Source organism: Euprymna scolopes, chromosome 23 (assembly GCF_053919585.1).
Source record: "Euprymna scolopes isolate OS-2025 chromosome 23, ASM5391958v1, whole genome shotgun sequence".
Taxonomy (NCBI): domain Eukaryota; kingdom Metazoa; phylum Mollusca; class Cephalopoda; order Sepiida; family Sepiolidae; genus Euprymna; species Euprymna scolopes.
In genome coordinates, this window is record NC_136504.1 from 73,692,862 (window position 1) to 73,705,990 (window position 13,129).

Genomic DNA, 13,129 nt, shown 5'->3' on the forward strand with positions numbered 1-13,129 from the left:
ACCAAACAATTTCAGTATTTAAATCAGGAAATCTTATTTTATTTGATAAGGATATAATAAAAAAAATTATAACAAAACTTCAAATTGAAAATTGAACCCTGATCCCACCTTTTGTTGACTTTGAAATGCTATAATTCAAAGAGTAATACTTGAATATATTGAAAAATTTTTTTTTTCCTGATATGAATTAAAATACTATATATAGTAAATATATATTATATTAAAATACTATATATAGTAAATATATATAGCAAACAAATATGGAAAAACAAATAATTGTTTAATACTATTTAATTAATAGAATCAAAAAGTTCCATACAAGAACCATTGGATGAAAACTCTGGTCTCAATTGTTGGCACAAAACTTTTGAAAGTATGTGCTGATGCCTTGATTCAAAGTCATACACAGACTGGGAAGCCTCTGTTACTAACTTAACTGCCAGTCCCACACCTTGGGAATGGGAAGGGAAATCTGGCAAGTCAAGCTTTTAACCAGTCACAAAAGTTTTAAAAAATCATTAAGCCGCTTCTGCTTTTCCATAGTTCGACGTCACGGAAACATGCGGTCCATTCTTCACAATCATTTGGCAGTCCCTAGTAATCGCAGCTTCCTTTTCTTTCTGTTATGTTTCCATTAAAAAAAAAAAAAAAATAGTCGCCTTGTTTATTTTTCATTTAAGTCCTCGAATGTGCCTTGGTTTCAGCACTAAGTTCTCCTATTTAAAAAAAAATGAACGAATCTCTTTGTAAATGGAGTAATTTCTCTTTAAATCAATGACTAGTTATGCAAAAACACCTACCTACAAAATACATGTTAAATCTTGGTACTTTTACAGTTTGGTCAAGACATTGAAAGGTAAAAGTATCGAAAAAGGTTATATTGTACTTGTCCGCTTTGAACTGAGGATCTCCGAAAAAGTTTCACTTAGTTTGGTCGAGTAGTATTTTTTTTTTCTTTTTTTTTTTTTTGCAGCAGAAGAACACGTTTTTATGAGAGCGCGTTGAAGGCATCCATCTTGGATTTGTTCTTAATTTTTGTTTGGAGTTTAGAAGTGTCACGGGGAGATAACTCCAGTTAAAGTGCCGACCCCCCCCCCCATCTTTAATTCTAGCTTTTCTTCTTAAAAATCGAACCTTTTTATTTATTTTTTTTTTTTTTTTGCTCAGTATCATAACAAATTGTTTTTTCGCTGTGAAGAGGAGGGGAAAAGAAAAAAAGGAAAGAACTGCTTAATGAAGTTAGTGAAGTTTTTTTTTCGGAGAGCTTTGTTCCATGACGGATACTTACAATTTAGACTTTTCGATGTTTTCATTTTTGGTGTCTTGACTAAACTCTACAAGTACCTAAATCTTTTTTAGTTTTTGGATTTAGTTATGTTTTTTAAATTCATTTTAATCGATATAATTAGCCATAATACACATGACGCAAACATATGCAAGTATAAAACTTGAATAATTATTACATACGAGCATCCTCCTTCTATAAACAAAGATATTTAAATAAAATATAAAATAAACAAAGATATTTAAATAAAATATAAAATAAACAAAGATATTTAAATAAAATATAAAATAAACAAAGATATTTTAATAAATAAAAGTATCTAAAAAATACATCCCAAATGAACGCCTATATAATATAATAAACACACCACAATCTTGGCTTTTGGTCAAGATCAAAGTGTAGTATCTGTTCTTCAGATGCTGCACTTCCATTTCTTGTTTTCTTCACGACTGAGACAATTTTTTATTTTTGTACCTTTTCTCCGAGTTAAAAAAACGACCCTGGTGTCTAACTCTGTCCCGTGTCAAGGCATTGCAAATAGGCACAATCAAGTGATTGTGCAAAGGGATATCACTCTAACATTCTTATTATTCATGCAGGCACGATTACCTCCCTTTGATATATTTTTAAACTCCCACAAATAACTCGATTCTAAATAAAATTCACACTAAATAAATAATACATAAAACAGAAGATAGAAAAGCAAATAAACAAATGTACATAATATTAACACAAATGAATGAAAATAAATAAATAAAAATTCAACCGAATAAATGGGGGAAAAATAGCAACAACTAAATGAAAATTAGAACAAGATACTTTGAAACATTTATCACTGCAGTCACATATTACGGTCTGGCCAACAACATCTGTACTTCTATTGAAAAGAAGATATTTATGGACTTCTATTGAAAAGAAGGTATTTATTTCAAAATATTAGAAAAACTTGGACACTATGTACACAGATTTAATAAAGATATATAAAGAAGATACTTGGCTCTAGATATTATCAACAACCAAAACTCTTTAAGAAAATCGTAATATTTGTAGACTCCTTATCAATACTTAAATCATTAAAAAATAAAAAAATTAAACAATCCTTTACTAATCAAACTGCTATAAAGGATCTATTCTATCATACAACACAAAACTTTCTTTCCGTGGAAATGAAAAGGCCAAAAATTCCCTAAAACTCCAAATAAGCAGCATAAACAAATACGGACTACAAACCTTCAATAAACAATTTTATTACAAAGAAAACTAGAACAATTGCCAAAACAACAAACTCTTCCAAATTATGCCTATACTTAAAAAAAAAAAAAAAAAAAAAAATCCTACTAGATCTCAGAAAATCACATAAAGAAGTAGTAGTCTAATCACATAGGACACACATACATAACTCACTCCTTTATACTAAAAACTGAAGAACCTCTCAAATGTCATGTCATGAACATAAGGTGAAACACTTTTTGCTTGACTGCTATGACGTCACACAAATTCGTCAACACAAACTTAAAAGAAAACCATTCTAAACTTCCTAGAAAGAACAAATTTTTATCATAAAATATAAATGCCATCAAATAACAAACTATATCAAAACATTACTAACATATACTCAGCGAAAATCAACTCTGGAAGTATCTAAAAATTAAAATTTATATACATCATTAAATGACTCAAAGGCGGTCGATATGCTGGTTAAACAAACCAACACTTCTTGGCAAGGGATCAAACTCCTGACTACACAATCAGCATTTTACCATTGAGCTACATGTCAGATTTAATGCACGATTTTTATCAAGATTATTTTAGAAATATAAGTAGTTGCTTATTTGTATCTTATTTTTACTTATGTAAGCGGTGAAGGGGTTACTTAGTCTTGGAAATTTTTTAACCTTTAAACTATATAAAAAAACTTATTTAATTTTTATATTTTATCATTCGTTAGAAAACTATTTAATCATTAAGTCATTTAATCACCTGCAATCCCTGCATTAACTTGCTCTCTCAAATTGACTGTAGTCCTAATGTTAATTTAAGGGATCCTCAGTTGTTTATCATGAAACACTGTTTCTGTCAAAAATTTAATTTCTTCCTTTTCGTCGTTGTCTTTTATCTTTCCTCCCTTCTTTCCTTCTTTAACTTTACGTCTTTTTAACGAGCTGCTGTTGCTGCTGAAAGAATCACGCCACAATTGGTTCTACTAAGAGATATTTTTCCCACGAAAATTCAACAAGTGCACTAGAGAGCGGAGCGAAAGTCAGTTTTGGACAGAGATTCCACGAGGGTAACACGCAAGTTACGAGCTCTGGTCCTACTCAGACATTCAAGTCTTAAAAATAGTAAAAGTTATTTCATTGTTCATAGGAATGAATAATGAGTTTCAGTAAGAGTCGAATCAAGTTGGTTGACTCGAAAAGAAAAGAAAGAATCAATTCTAAGAAGAATTGATCTATAAACTTGACGCACGAGATGCGATTAAATGTCGGCGTGTGGAAACCGAAATGTCTTTCCATGTTGTAACCAGTGAGAATTTCATCTGACAAGAAGGACGAACGAAGGTTTTACCAAACAACATTGAGTTTTCAAATTCAAGGATTATTTTCAAAAGAACTTTCAAGGATTCTGTCACTGAAGTGAGGACAGATCGATTTGGAGTGGCGTGAAGAAAATATATATGTAAAAAAAAGGACTCACACACATATATATAAAGATAAAAAAAGAAAGGTTAAAGAAAAACGAAATCATTGTTTTACGCAGTAAGTTCTCTTATTCTAATTTTCTCTTATTTCTGTACTCTCTCTCTAGTGTTAATTAAGCCTTTAGTGCTTGCCATAAGGACATTTTTTGGCAGTCGAATTGGTGAACATATAAACTGTATTTTCTCTTGTAAATTGAACATATAAACTTTTTTCTCAATAATTGAACTTTGCAGCTTTGCTGCCTTCTTTCCCCAACCCTTATGCTTTCTTTTTCCCTCAATAAAATGTCAATATTTTTTTTATTCTTAAAAGTATTTCCTTGTCTTTATTTTTTCATGTCCTGATTTTTCTAGGCTTATTAACATGAACCACGTGGGATAACCTTCACGGGACTCAGTGAATAAATTTCCCGCATTCTGCCAAAAAATTTACGAACCCTGTTAAGAAATAATTGCACCTAAGCCGAGATTACGGATGTTGCTATGTGCTTTAGTTATTGGCAGTGTTCTTACCTGAAATGGTTATTTTCCTCCTATCGGACAAGATTTGGGGAGATACCATTTCTTCTGTCAAAAGCTTGAGAAACGTTATATAGGATTATCCCTTTATTGGAAATAATTTAGGGTTGGTTCTGCTCAAGCTGTTAACTTATTCTTCGTATTATGTTCACCAGACTGTATCTACCTGTCCTTTTTTCTAGATATTATTTCCCATTTTGGGATAGTCTTAGTTCTTTTGGTTGTTGGATCATTCTTTTTTGGCGGGCTTTCTGTGCGCGCCATCTTGGCTTGATTGGTAACGGTTGGCGCCATTTTGAGTGACGTCATAGATTATGAGGTAGCTCTCTCTCTCTTTATCTCAAGTATTGATAAGTTAAGTGAGAATTAGTTGAAAATAAAATGGCTGCGACGCCAAAGGATGTTCTGTTGAAGAAGTTGAAAATTAATAAGAATAGAATACTTGTAGTGCTAGAAGCGATAGAATCATCTCGTGAAGTGGGAGAGGACAAATATTCTTTATGTAAAAATCAGGTTGGAGAATACTTGTCGAACGCGGCATTGTTGGAAGAACAGTTAGTCGATATTTATTTAAATGATAATGTCGAAGAAGACATTGTGGAAACTTTCTCCAAGGATTGTGCCTTGTTTAGATTACAAGCTCTGGAGAAATTGGCTGGATTGAGACCTGCCAAAGTTGAAGAATCGGAGACCTGTTTGAAGAGGAGTGTAAATATTACCCCTTCTATCGTCTGTCTTAAATTCAATGATAGGGACTTAGAGACAGATAAGCTAGCCTTTTTAAATTTTCACCGGGAGTTCCTGAACTGTGTATCCAGTTTGGATAGTGACTCGTTGAGATTGGTCATGTTGAAAAACCATCTCACGGGTTACGCCTTTCAGATTGTTAAACACTTATCGGTATTGGACGAAAATTACGAGATTGCATTAGAGTTGCTTTCCAACGAGTTCCTAGATGAGAGTTGTGTTGTGGACTCAATTTTCTCGTCCTTGTTGAATACTGATCGTTTGTATAGTAATTTGGACGTGAAAAAATTCTTGACTGACGTGAAGACGCAGGCATACGAATTGAAGAATTCCTTCAGTATTGATTTTCTGGAGTGCGGTACCCCGGAAAATCGATTGTTGGGTCATATCGTATTCGGTAAATTACCCGTTACCTTTAGAACAGAATTAGTGCACAAAGTGAACAATAATTACCCTTCTCTGGAGCAGATTTTGGATAACTGTACTGATATTATTAGAACTCTTGAGCTCTGTAAATATGATCCTGGGAGTCGTAGACCAGACTTCTCTGTAAAAAGGTCTAATAACAAGTTTAAACCTTTCTTACCAGATAAAAGACCCTCCACGTTGGAGAATTTCCACGTCAAGACATCTAAAGTCAAATATAGATGTTGTTTTTGTAAAAGTAATGATCACAAGGCTCATATGTGTAAATCCTATCCAAGTTGAGAAGGTGTAACGAGTTAGTGATTTGTTCTAGATGCATCAGCCATCTCCATGGGGAAAAAGACTGTCCTTGCAATGGAAGGGAGTCTGAGCTGTGTTGGTCTTGCAATAGACCTGGGCACCGTAGCGTTATGTGTCCCATTGCGGTCAAGCCTACTGTTTCTTCTAACGCTTGTTGGATGACCAGTAGCTCGTCCTTATTAGCTGTAGTTAACATTTCGGTTAATGTGGGGGGCAAGGATGTGTCCTTTAACTGTTTGGTAGATACCGGCAGTGAGAGATCTTACCTTTGCAAAGGACTTATAAGAAAGATTTCCATGTCTTCACCCATGAAAAGTCGCAGATTTCTTATAAAGACCTTTTTGGGTAATAAAGTAAGAGACCTGCAGGAGATAGATCTCCATGTGAAATTTCAGGATGAATCAAGGCAAGTTTCATTCTTGTTGGATGAACACTTAGACCTGTCCTTTAAAATTGAAGGATTAGGCGGTGTGATATCTGACTTGAGAAAGGACGAGGTGAAATTAGCTGCTGATTTCTCGTGTATGAAAAACAACATGCTGCCAGTCCATGGTCTGATTGGTATTGATGTAATCAAGTTTTTGGGCCCCTTGCAGCTAACCCAATTTAAAGATGGATTTGCATTTAGTTCGTCTCAGGGAATGATTTTGTTTGGAGACGTTTCGGACTTCAAATCCTGTTGTTCTGTGCGGGAGCAGGCTGGCTTGAATTACAATCGAGTCGTAGGGAAATTTTCGTCGTGTAATGTTACTCATGTATACTTTGTTTTGGAGCCTAAATCGAATCATTTGGATCCTTGGAGTTGTTTTGATGAAGCGGCAGTGGATAGGACCATAGAGAATATGTTCAATCTCGAAACATTGGGTGTTACAGATGAGGTATGCAGTAGCTACGATAAAATAAAAATAGCAGATTTTCGTTCGTCTATTGAATATCGTGACAGAAGCTACTATGTAAGTTTGCCTTGGAACCTAGATAAGTTGAACGAAGTTCCGTCTAGTTATAATGTGGCATTAGCTGTCTTAGACAAAGTAGTAAATAAATTGTCTGACAAAAATCTGTACTCTAATTATTGCAAAGTATTTCTTGATCAGGAGAACGAAGGCATAATTGAGAGAATTCATGTGCCTCCTTCAGAATTTGCCAAGTACACCTGGATACCCCATCGTCCTGTCTACAAAACTGAATCACAGTGCACAACAAAAATAAGGCCTGTGTTCAATTGTTCGTCGAGAACGGGTGGTAAGCCGTCCCTCAATGATTGCGCCTATACGGGTGTGAACCTGTACACTGATATGCTAGAGCTTTTGTTCAAATTCCGAACCGATACGTTGGTTCTATTAGCGGACATTAGAAAAGCGTTTTTGATGGTCAAATTGAAGAACGAATTTGACAAGAATCTTTTCTGCTTCTTTTTGAAGTTAGAGGACGAGCTGGTCTGTTTCAGGTACAGCACTTTGATCTTTGGATTTGTGTCCAGCCCGTTCATTTTGTGTTATATAGTGAAATATCATGTAAAAAAACATGCCGCAGGACCCTGCCGTGACATGCTGTTGAATAACTTCTATGTCGATAATCTGGTTAAAACACACCAGTCGCAGCCTGAATTGCTGAAGTTATATGTGGAAGCAGTAACTACCATGGAAAAGGGTGGCTTCGAATTGAAAACTTGTAGCAGTAACAGCGAAATAGTTTCGCAACGTATACAGTTGGACAACAATGGTTCCTCTCACGGAATGGTGTGTGAGAAAGTCTTGGGCTATACGTATGATCCGATGTTGGATGAAATGAAATTAAGTAGCGGAGGTGTTGAGAGAGTAGTCTCAACTAAAAGAGACATGTTGTCTGTGAATTCTTCGATCTTTGACCCGTTGGGTCTTGTGTTGCCTATTACTATAAAGGGAAAAATCATGTTGAGCCAAGTATGGAAGTTAGGTATAGGCTGGGACCAAGCAATTCCTAATGATATATTATCTCTTTGGAATAGTTTTCAAAAGAGTCTTAAGGACATTCAAAACATTGGTTTTAATAGATGTTCGGTTCAAACTGATTTGCCGGTAATCTTGATCATGTTCTGTGATGCTTTGAACCGTGCTTATGGAATTGTCGAATATATGTACCAACGAGGAAGGGCTAACTTATTTTTTGCAAAAGCTAAAGTGGCTCCCTCTGTCAAGAGAACCCTTCCTACGTTGGAATTGTTGGCTCTATTTTTGGGCATTAAACATGTAATTATTTTGGTTAAGATGTTCCCGAATTTGTTCAAGGAAATCATAGTGGCTGTCGACGCACAAGTAGTGTTGTCATGGTTATTGTCGGAAACCATCAACACCAAGTGTCAGTTTACGAGAAACCGATTGAAAGATATCAAGTCCATGGTTAACGAACTGACAGATAAGGGTTATACGATCAAGTTTAGATATGTGAATACTGTAGAGAATCCAGCTGATCTGGTAACAAGAGGTGTTCCTCTAGACAAATTTACTAAAGAGAAGGATTTTTGGTTAAGCGGCCCTGTATGGTTGCGGGGGAATTGCCTGGAATGGCCGGAGTACACTTTGGCTTGCCTTAGTGAGAAGAGCCGGGAGTTGACCACGGCATACACTGGCTGTGAGGTGGAGACTGATGTTGTGCCTGTGATAAAGTTGGAAAGATTTTCCGTTCTCTCTAGGGTTATCAGGATTCTGGCTATGGTTTTTAAATTCATTGCCAAATTGAAAAAAGTTAAGGATGTTGACCCTTTGGTCAGGGCCAAGCTGTACTTGGTCATGTTCGTACAGAACCAGTTCTTCAGGGAAGAGAGGAATTTCTTGTTGAACTCAAGTGAGAAGGAAGTGCCTAGGCTGGTAGCCAAGTACAATCTATTTTTAGATGAAAGAAATATAATTCGTTGTCGTGGACGAATTGATGGTTGCCTCTATTTTTCGGATGAGGTGAAACATCCTGTACTGTTACCCAAGTCTAGCCATGTTACTACATTGTTTATAAGGGATTTTCATGTCAGGTGTAAGCATTTGGGCATTGCTGCAACTCTTGAAAGATTGCGCAATGCTGGATTTTGGATTCCTAAAGCTAGGCAGGCTGTGAAGACTGTTCTGGCTGATTGTGCCACTTGTAAAAGATACAATTCGCTGTCCTTTAGATATCCTAAGGTCACCAATCTGCCCAGGCACCGTGTAAACTTAGTCAGGCCCTTTGTACATACGGGTATTGATTTTACAGGTCATCTGTGGGTGAGTGAGGGTGAAGCTGTCAGGAAAATGTACATACTTATTTTCACGTGTTTTAATGTGAGAGCAGTTCATCTGGAATTGTTGCCGGATGTGTCTACTTACTCTGTAGTATTAGCCTTTTTCAGATTCTTTAATTTGTATGGTGTACCTACACACATCTACTCTGATAATGCCTTATCCTTTGTCGCGGGTTGTGATATAGTGAAGAGGGTATTGTTGGCGGATGAATTTGGAGGAAGTCTTGATACGTGTAGTATAAAGCATCATACTATCCCCTTATATTCTGCATGGTTCGGAGCTATGTGGGAAAGATTGATCAAAACTGTGAAGAATTGTTTGTTCAAAGTTGTGGGAAGAGGTAGATTAAACTATTTTCAGTTGCTGACTGTGTTGTCGGACATACAGAGATCAATCAATGATAGACCTTTGACCTATCGCTGTTCTGACGATAATGGTTTGGAAATTATTACTCCCAACGCGTTCCTACGTTCATATCCTGGAAGTGCTGTGTTTCTGAATTTTGATGAAGAGATGTCTTCTATTGAACCTCCTAGTAGGTCAGATTTAATCGATAGTTTAAAATATCGAGAATCCATTTTGAATAAGTTCAGGTCTATGTGGTATGAACAGTACTTGATGAGTTTGAGAGAGTTATCTAGTGATTTGTACTAGTCTAGTTTTGATAACAAGATAAAGGTGAATGATGTAGTGTTGATAAAAGGTTTTAAGTCTAGACCTCACTGGAGTTTGGGCAGGGTGATGAAACTGACCCAAGGTTCCGACGGATTGGTGAGATCTGCCTTGATTAAAAGAGGTGATACGTTGCAAGAGCATTCAATAAAACATTTATTCCCGTTGGAACTTTCTATAACTCATTCTTTCCAAGCCCCTGCTGCAGATCAAGGTGATGATTTGCCTGAAGGTGAAAATGTTGTGGAATCAGTTCGTGAGGATCTGTCTAGACCTGTTAGACATCAGAGATCAGTTAAAGAGAGAAATCCTGATTATCTCTGGTATTAGTTGGAATATGTCCACCTTTTTTCTTTTCTCTTTTTCTTTTTTTGTTCGGGGGAGTGTCAGAAATTTAATTTCTTCCTTCTTTTCGTCGTTGTCTTTTATCTTTCCTCCCTTCTTTCCTTCTTTAACTTTACGTCTTTTTAACGAGCTGCTGCTGCTGCTGCTGAAAGAATCACGCCACAATTGGTTCTACTAAGAGATATTTTTCCCGCGAAAATTCAACAAGTGCACTAGAGAGCGGAGCGAAAGTCAGTTTTGGACAGAGATTCCACGAGGGTAACACGCAAGTTACGAGCTCTGGTCCTACTCAGACATTCAAGTCTTAAAAATAGCAAAAGTTATTTCATTGTTCATAGGAATGAATAATGAGTTTCAGTAAGAGTCGAATCAAGTTGGTTGACTTGAAAAGAAAAGAAAGAATCAATTCTAAGAAGAATTGATCTATAAACTTGACGCACGAGATGCGATTAAATGTCGGCGTGTGGAAACCGAAATGTCTTTCCATGTTGTAACCAGTGAGAATTTCATCTGACAAGAAGGACGAACGAAGGTTTTACCAAACAACATTGAGTTTTCAAATTCAAGGATTATTTTCAAAAGAACTTTCAAGGATTCTGTCACTGAAGTGAGGACAGATCGATTTGGAGTGGCGTGAAGAAAATATATATGTAAAAAAAAGGACTCACACACATATATATAAAGATAAAAAAAAGAAAGGTTAAAAAAAACGAAATCATTGTTTTACGCAGTAAGTTCTCTTATTCTAATTTTCTCTTATTTCTGTACTCTCTCTCTAGTGTTAATTAAGCCTTTAGTGCTTGCCATAAGGACATTTTTTGGCAGTCGAATTGGTGAACATATAAACTGTATTTTCTCTTGTAAATTGAACATATAAACTTTTTTCTCAATAATTGAACTTTGCAGCTTTGCTGCCTTCTTTCCCCAACCCTTATGCTTTCTTTTTCTCTCAATAAAATGTCAATATTTTTTTTATTCTTAAAAGTATTTACTTGTCTTTATTTTTTCATGTCCTGATTTTTCTAGGCTTATTAACATGAACCACGTGGGATAACCTTCACGGGACTCAGTGAATAAATTTCCCGCATTTCGGGGTATTTAAAAACAAAACAGTATATTAAATCATGTCCGTATATATATATATATATATATATATGTGTGTGTGTGTGTGTGTAATATATATATATATGCAGATCTTAACTCAAATAGGTTCAACAGCTGGGGATACATTGGCTTGAATCTTTTTGATTGCAGTTCACAGAGCAAACTGGAAATGCTCAAAGCCATTTATGATGTGAAAGTTTTGAAAAGGTTAAACAGGCAACCAACACTAAAAGATACAACTGCAAAAAAATATTTAAAGAAAAATTAATTGAACTAAGTTGACAGCAGCTGTGGAGTTTCTTGAAAAACTAATCCCATTTTATAAAAAAAAAAAAAATTGTAAAAAAAATTTTTACCTTCTGCCAAATGCACCAACTTGCAACAAATGCAAGCACAAATCCACCTTTTGATTAAATTAAAAGAAAAAGCTTTCTTAAATATAAGTGGATTCCCTAAATTTTTAAAAAATTATTAAAAACCTTTTAACATGGAAGGCAGAGAGGGTAATTCACTTTAACCTTAACTAAGTAATAAAAATAAAAGTGTTGTTTCATTTGATGTCTCTATTAATTGACTGTTTGGCAACAACTCTACCATTTCTGGTCTGTTCTGTAAATCATAATCGATAATATTGTAGTGCAATATGTATCCTCGGCTAAATATATATCGATAAAGTTCTTGCTAAAAACATTTCACATATTCAGTGTAACTATTTTATTTATTTTTTAAAACTTGAATCCTTGAGATCTCTAAATTTGAATGAGTGCAGGTGGTATATGTGTGCATGCATGTGTACGCACACATACATATATTCAGACAGACATTTTTAAAAGCAACAGAAAACTTCTGTTGAGTCACAGTTGTAATTTGTAATTATGTGTATTTTAATAATTTATATATGCATTTGTCTTTTTGTTTTCTTTGCTTAGTTTTAAATCCCCCCCCCCCAGCAAAACTCAACCACGTTCTCTTCCAGCTTAAATGATTAATTCCACGCTCTGTACTAAGGCTAGAGATAAAATACCATTAGGTAAAAAAAAAAAAAAAAATACTCAACGATTTTTCGATTTTTTCTTCTTTTCTCAAAGAAATACATGAGTTTTTGATTTAATATATTTTATTTCTTTTTTATAGAGTGAATTTTTTTAACATCTAAAAAAAAAAAAAAACATTGAATGAAATAGAAAAAATTGTCGTAATTGTACGAAATTTTCTGGACAATATAACAAGATTATAAGGTTTCACTTGAAAAAAAAAACAAAAAAAATCAACGTGTTTAAAAAAAAAAACATTTTAAACTTTGGATTTTACAGGTAAATTTGCAAATAACTATTCTTTTTTGTTTTAAATTAGCTTATTTTATTTATTGATCTTTTATCTTCAATTTGTGATATATAAATTTGAGGTGAGAAAATTAATTATTTTCATTTTAAATAGACATTTCAAAATGGGGGGAGGTGAATTGAAAAAAAAAAACACTTGTCTAGAATATTATATTCGGTTTATTGGAAAGAGCATAAAAGTTCACATTGAACCTGAAAATATCGTAAAAATTGAACCATTAGATTTTTAAAGTTTAAAAATTGAAAAAAAAAATTAATTCTTAAAATTAAATTAATTTCATTAGGTAAAAAAAAAATGGCTGCATGAACGCGCGCATGCACTTTGTAAACACTGTTTTTTAAAAAATAAAAGATAATATTTCCATTATTTTTTAAACAACTTTAATAGTTTATTTTGGGAGTACCCCGGAACTAAAATTTGACAGGGACCTTTTGA

General features: G+C 34.5%; 1 protein-coding gene across 1 annotated transcript; it reads left to right on the forward strand.

Annotated features, from left to right (window-relative positions):
* The first annotated feature begins 6,088 nt into the window (after window positions 1-6,088).
* Window positions 6,089-9,883, forward strand: LOC145245638 (uncharacterized). Its single transcript, XM_080107203.1, has one exon. The coding sequence runs from the start codon at window positions 6,089-6,091 to the stop codon at window positions 9,881-9,883; it is 3,795 nt and encodes a 1,264-aa protein (XP_079963329.1).
* Window positions 9,884-13,129: the final 3,246 nt, after the last annotated feature.

Coding starts and splice junctions, on each gene's coding strand:
- LOC145245638 (XM_080107203.1), top strand. CDS start 6,089: ATGTGTCCCATTGCGGTCAAGCCTACTGTTTCTTCTAACGCTTGTTGG.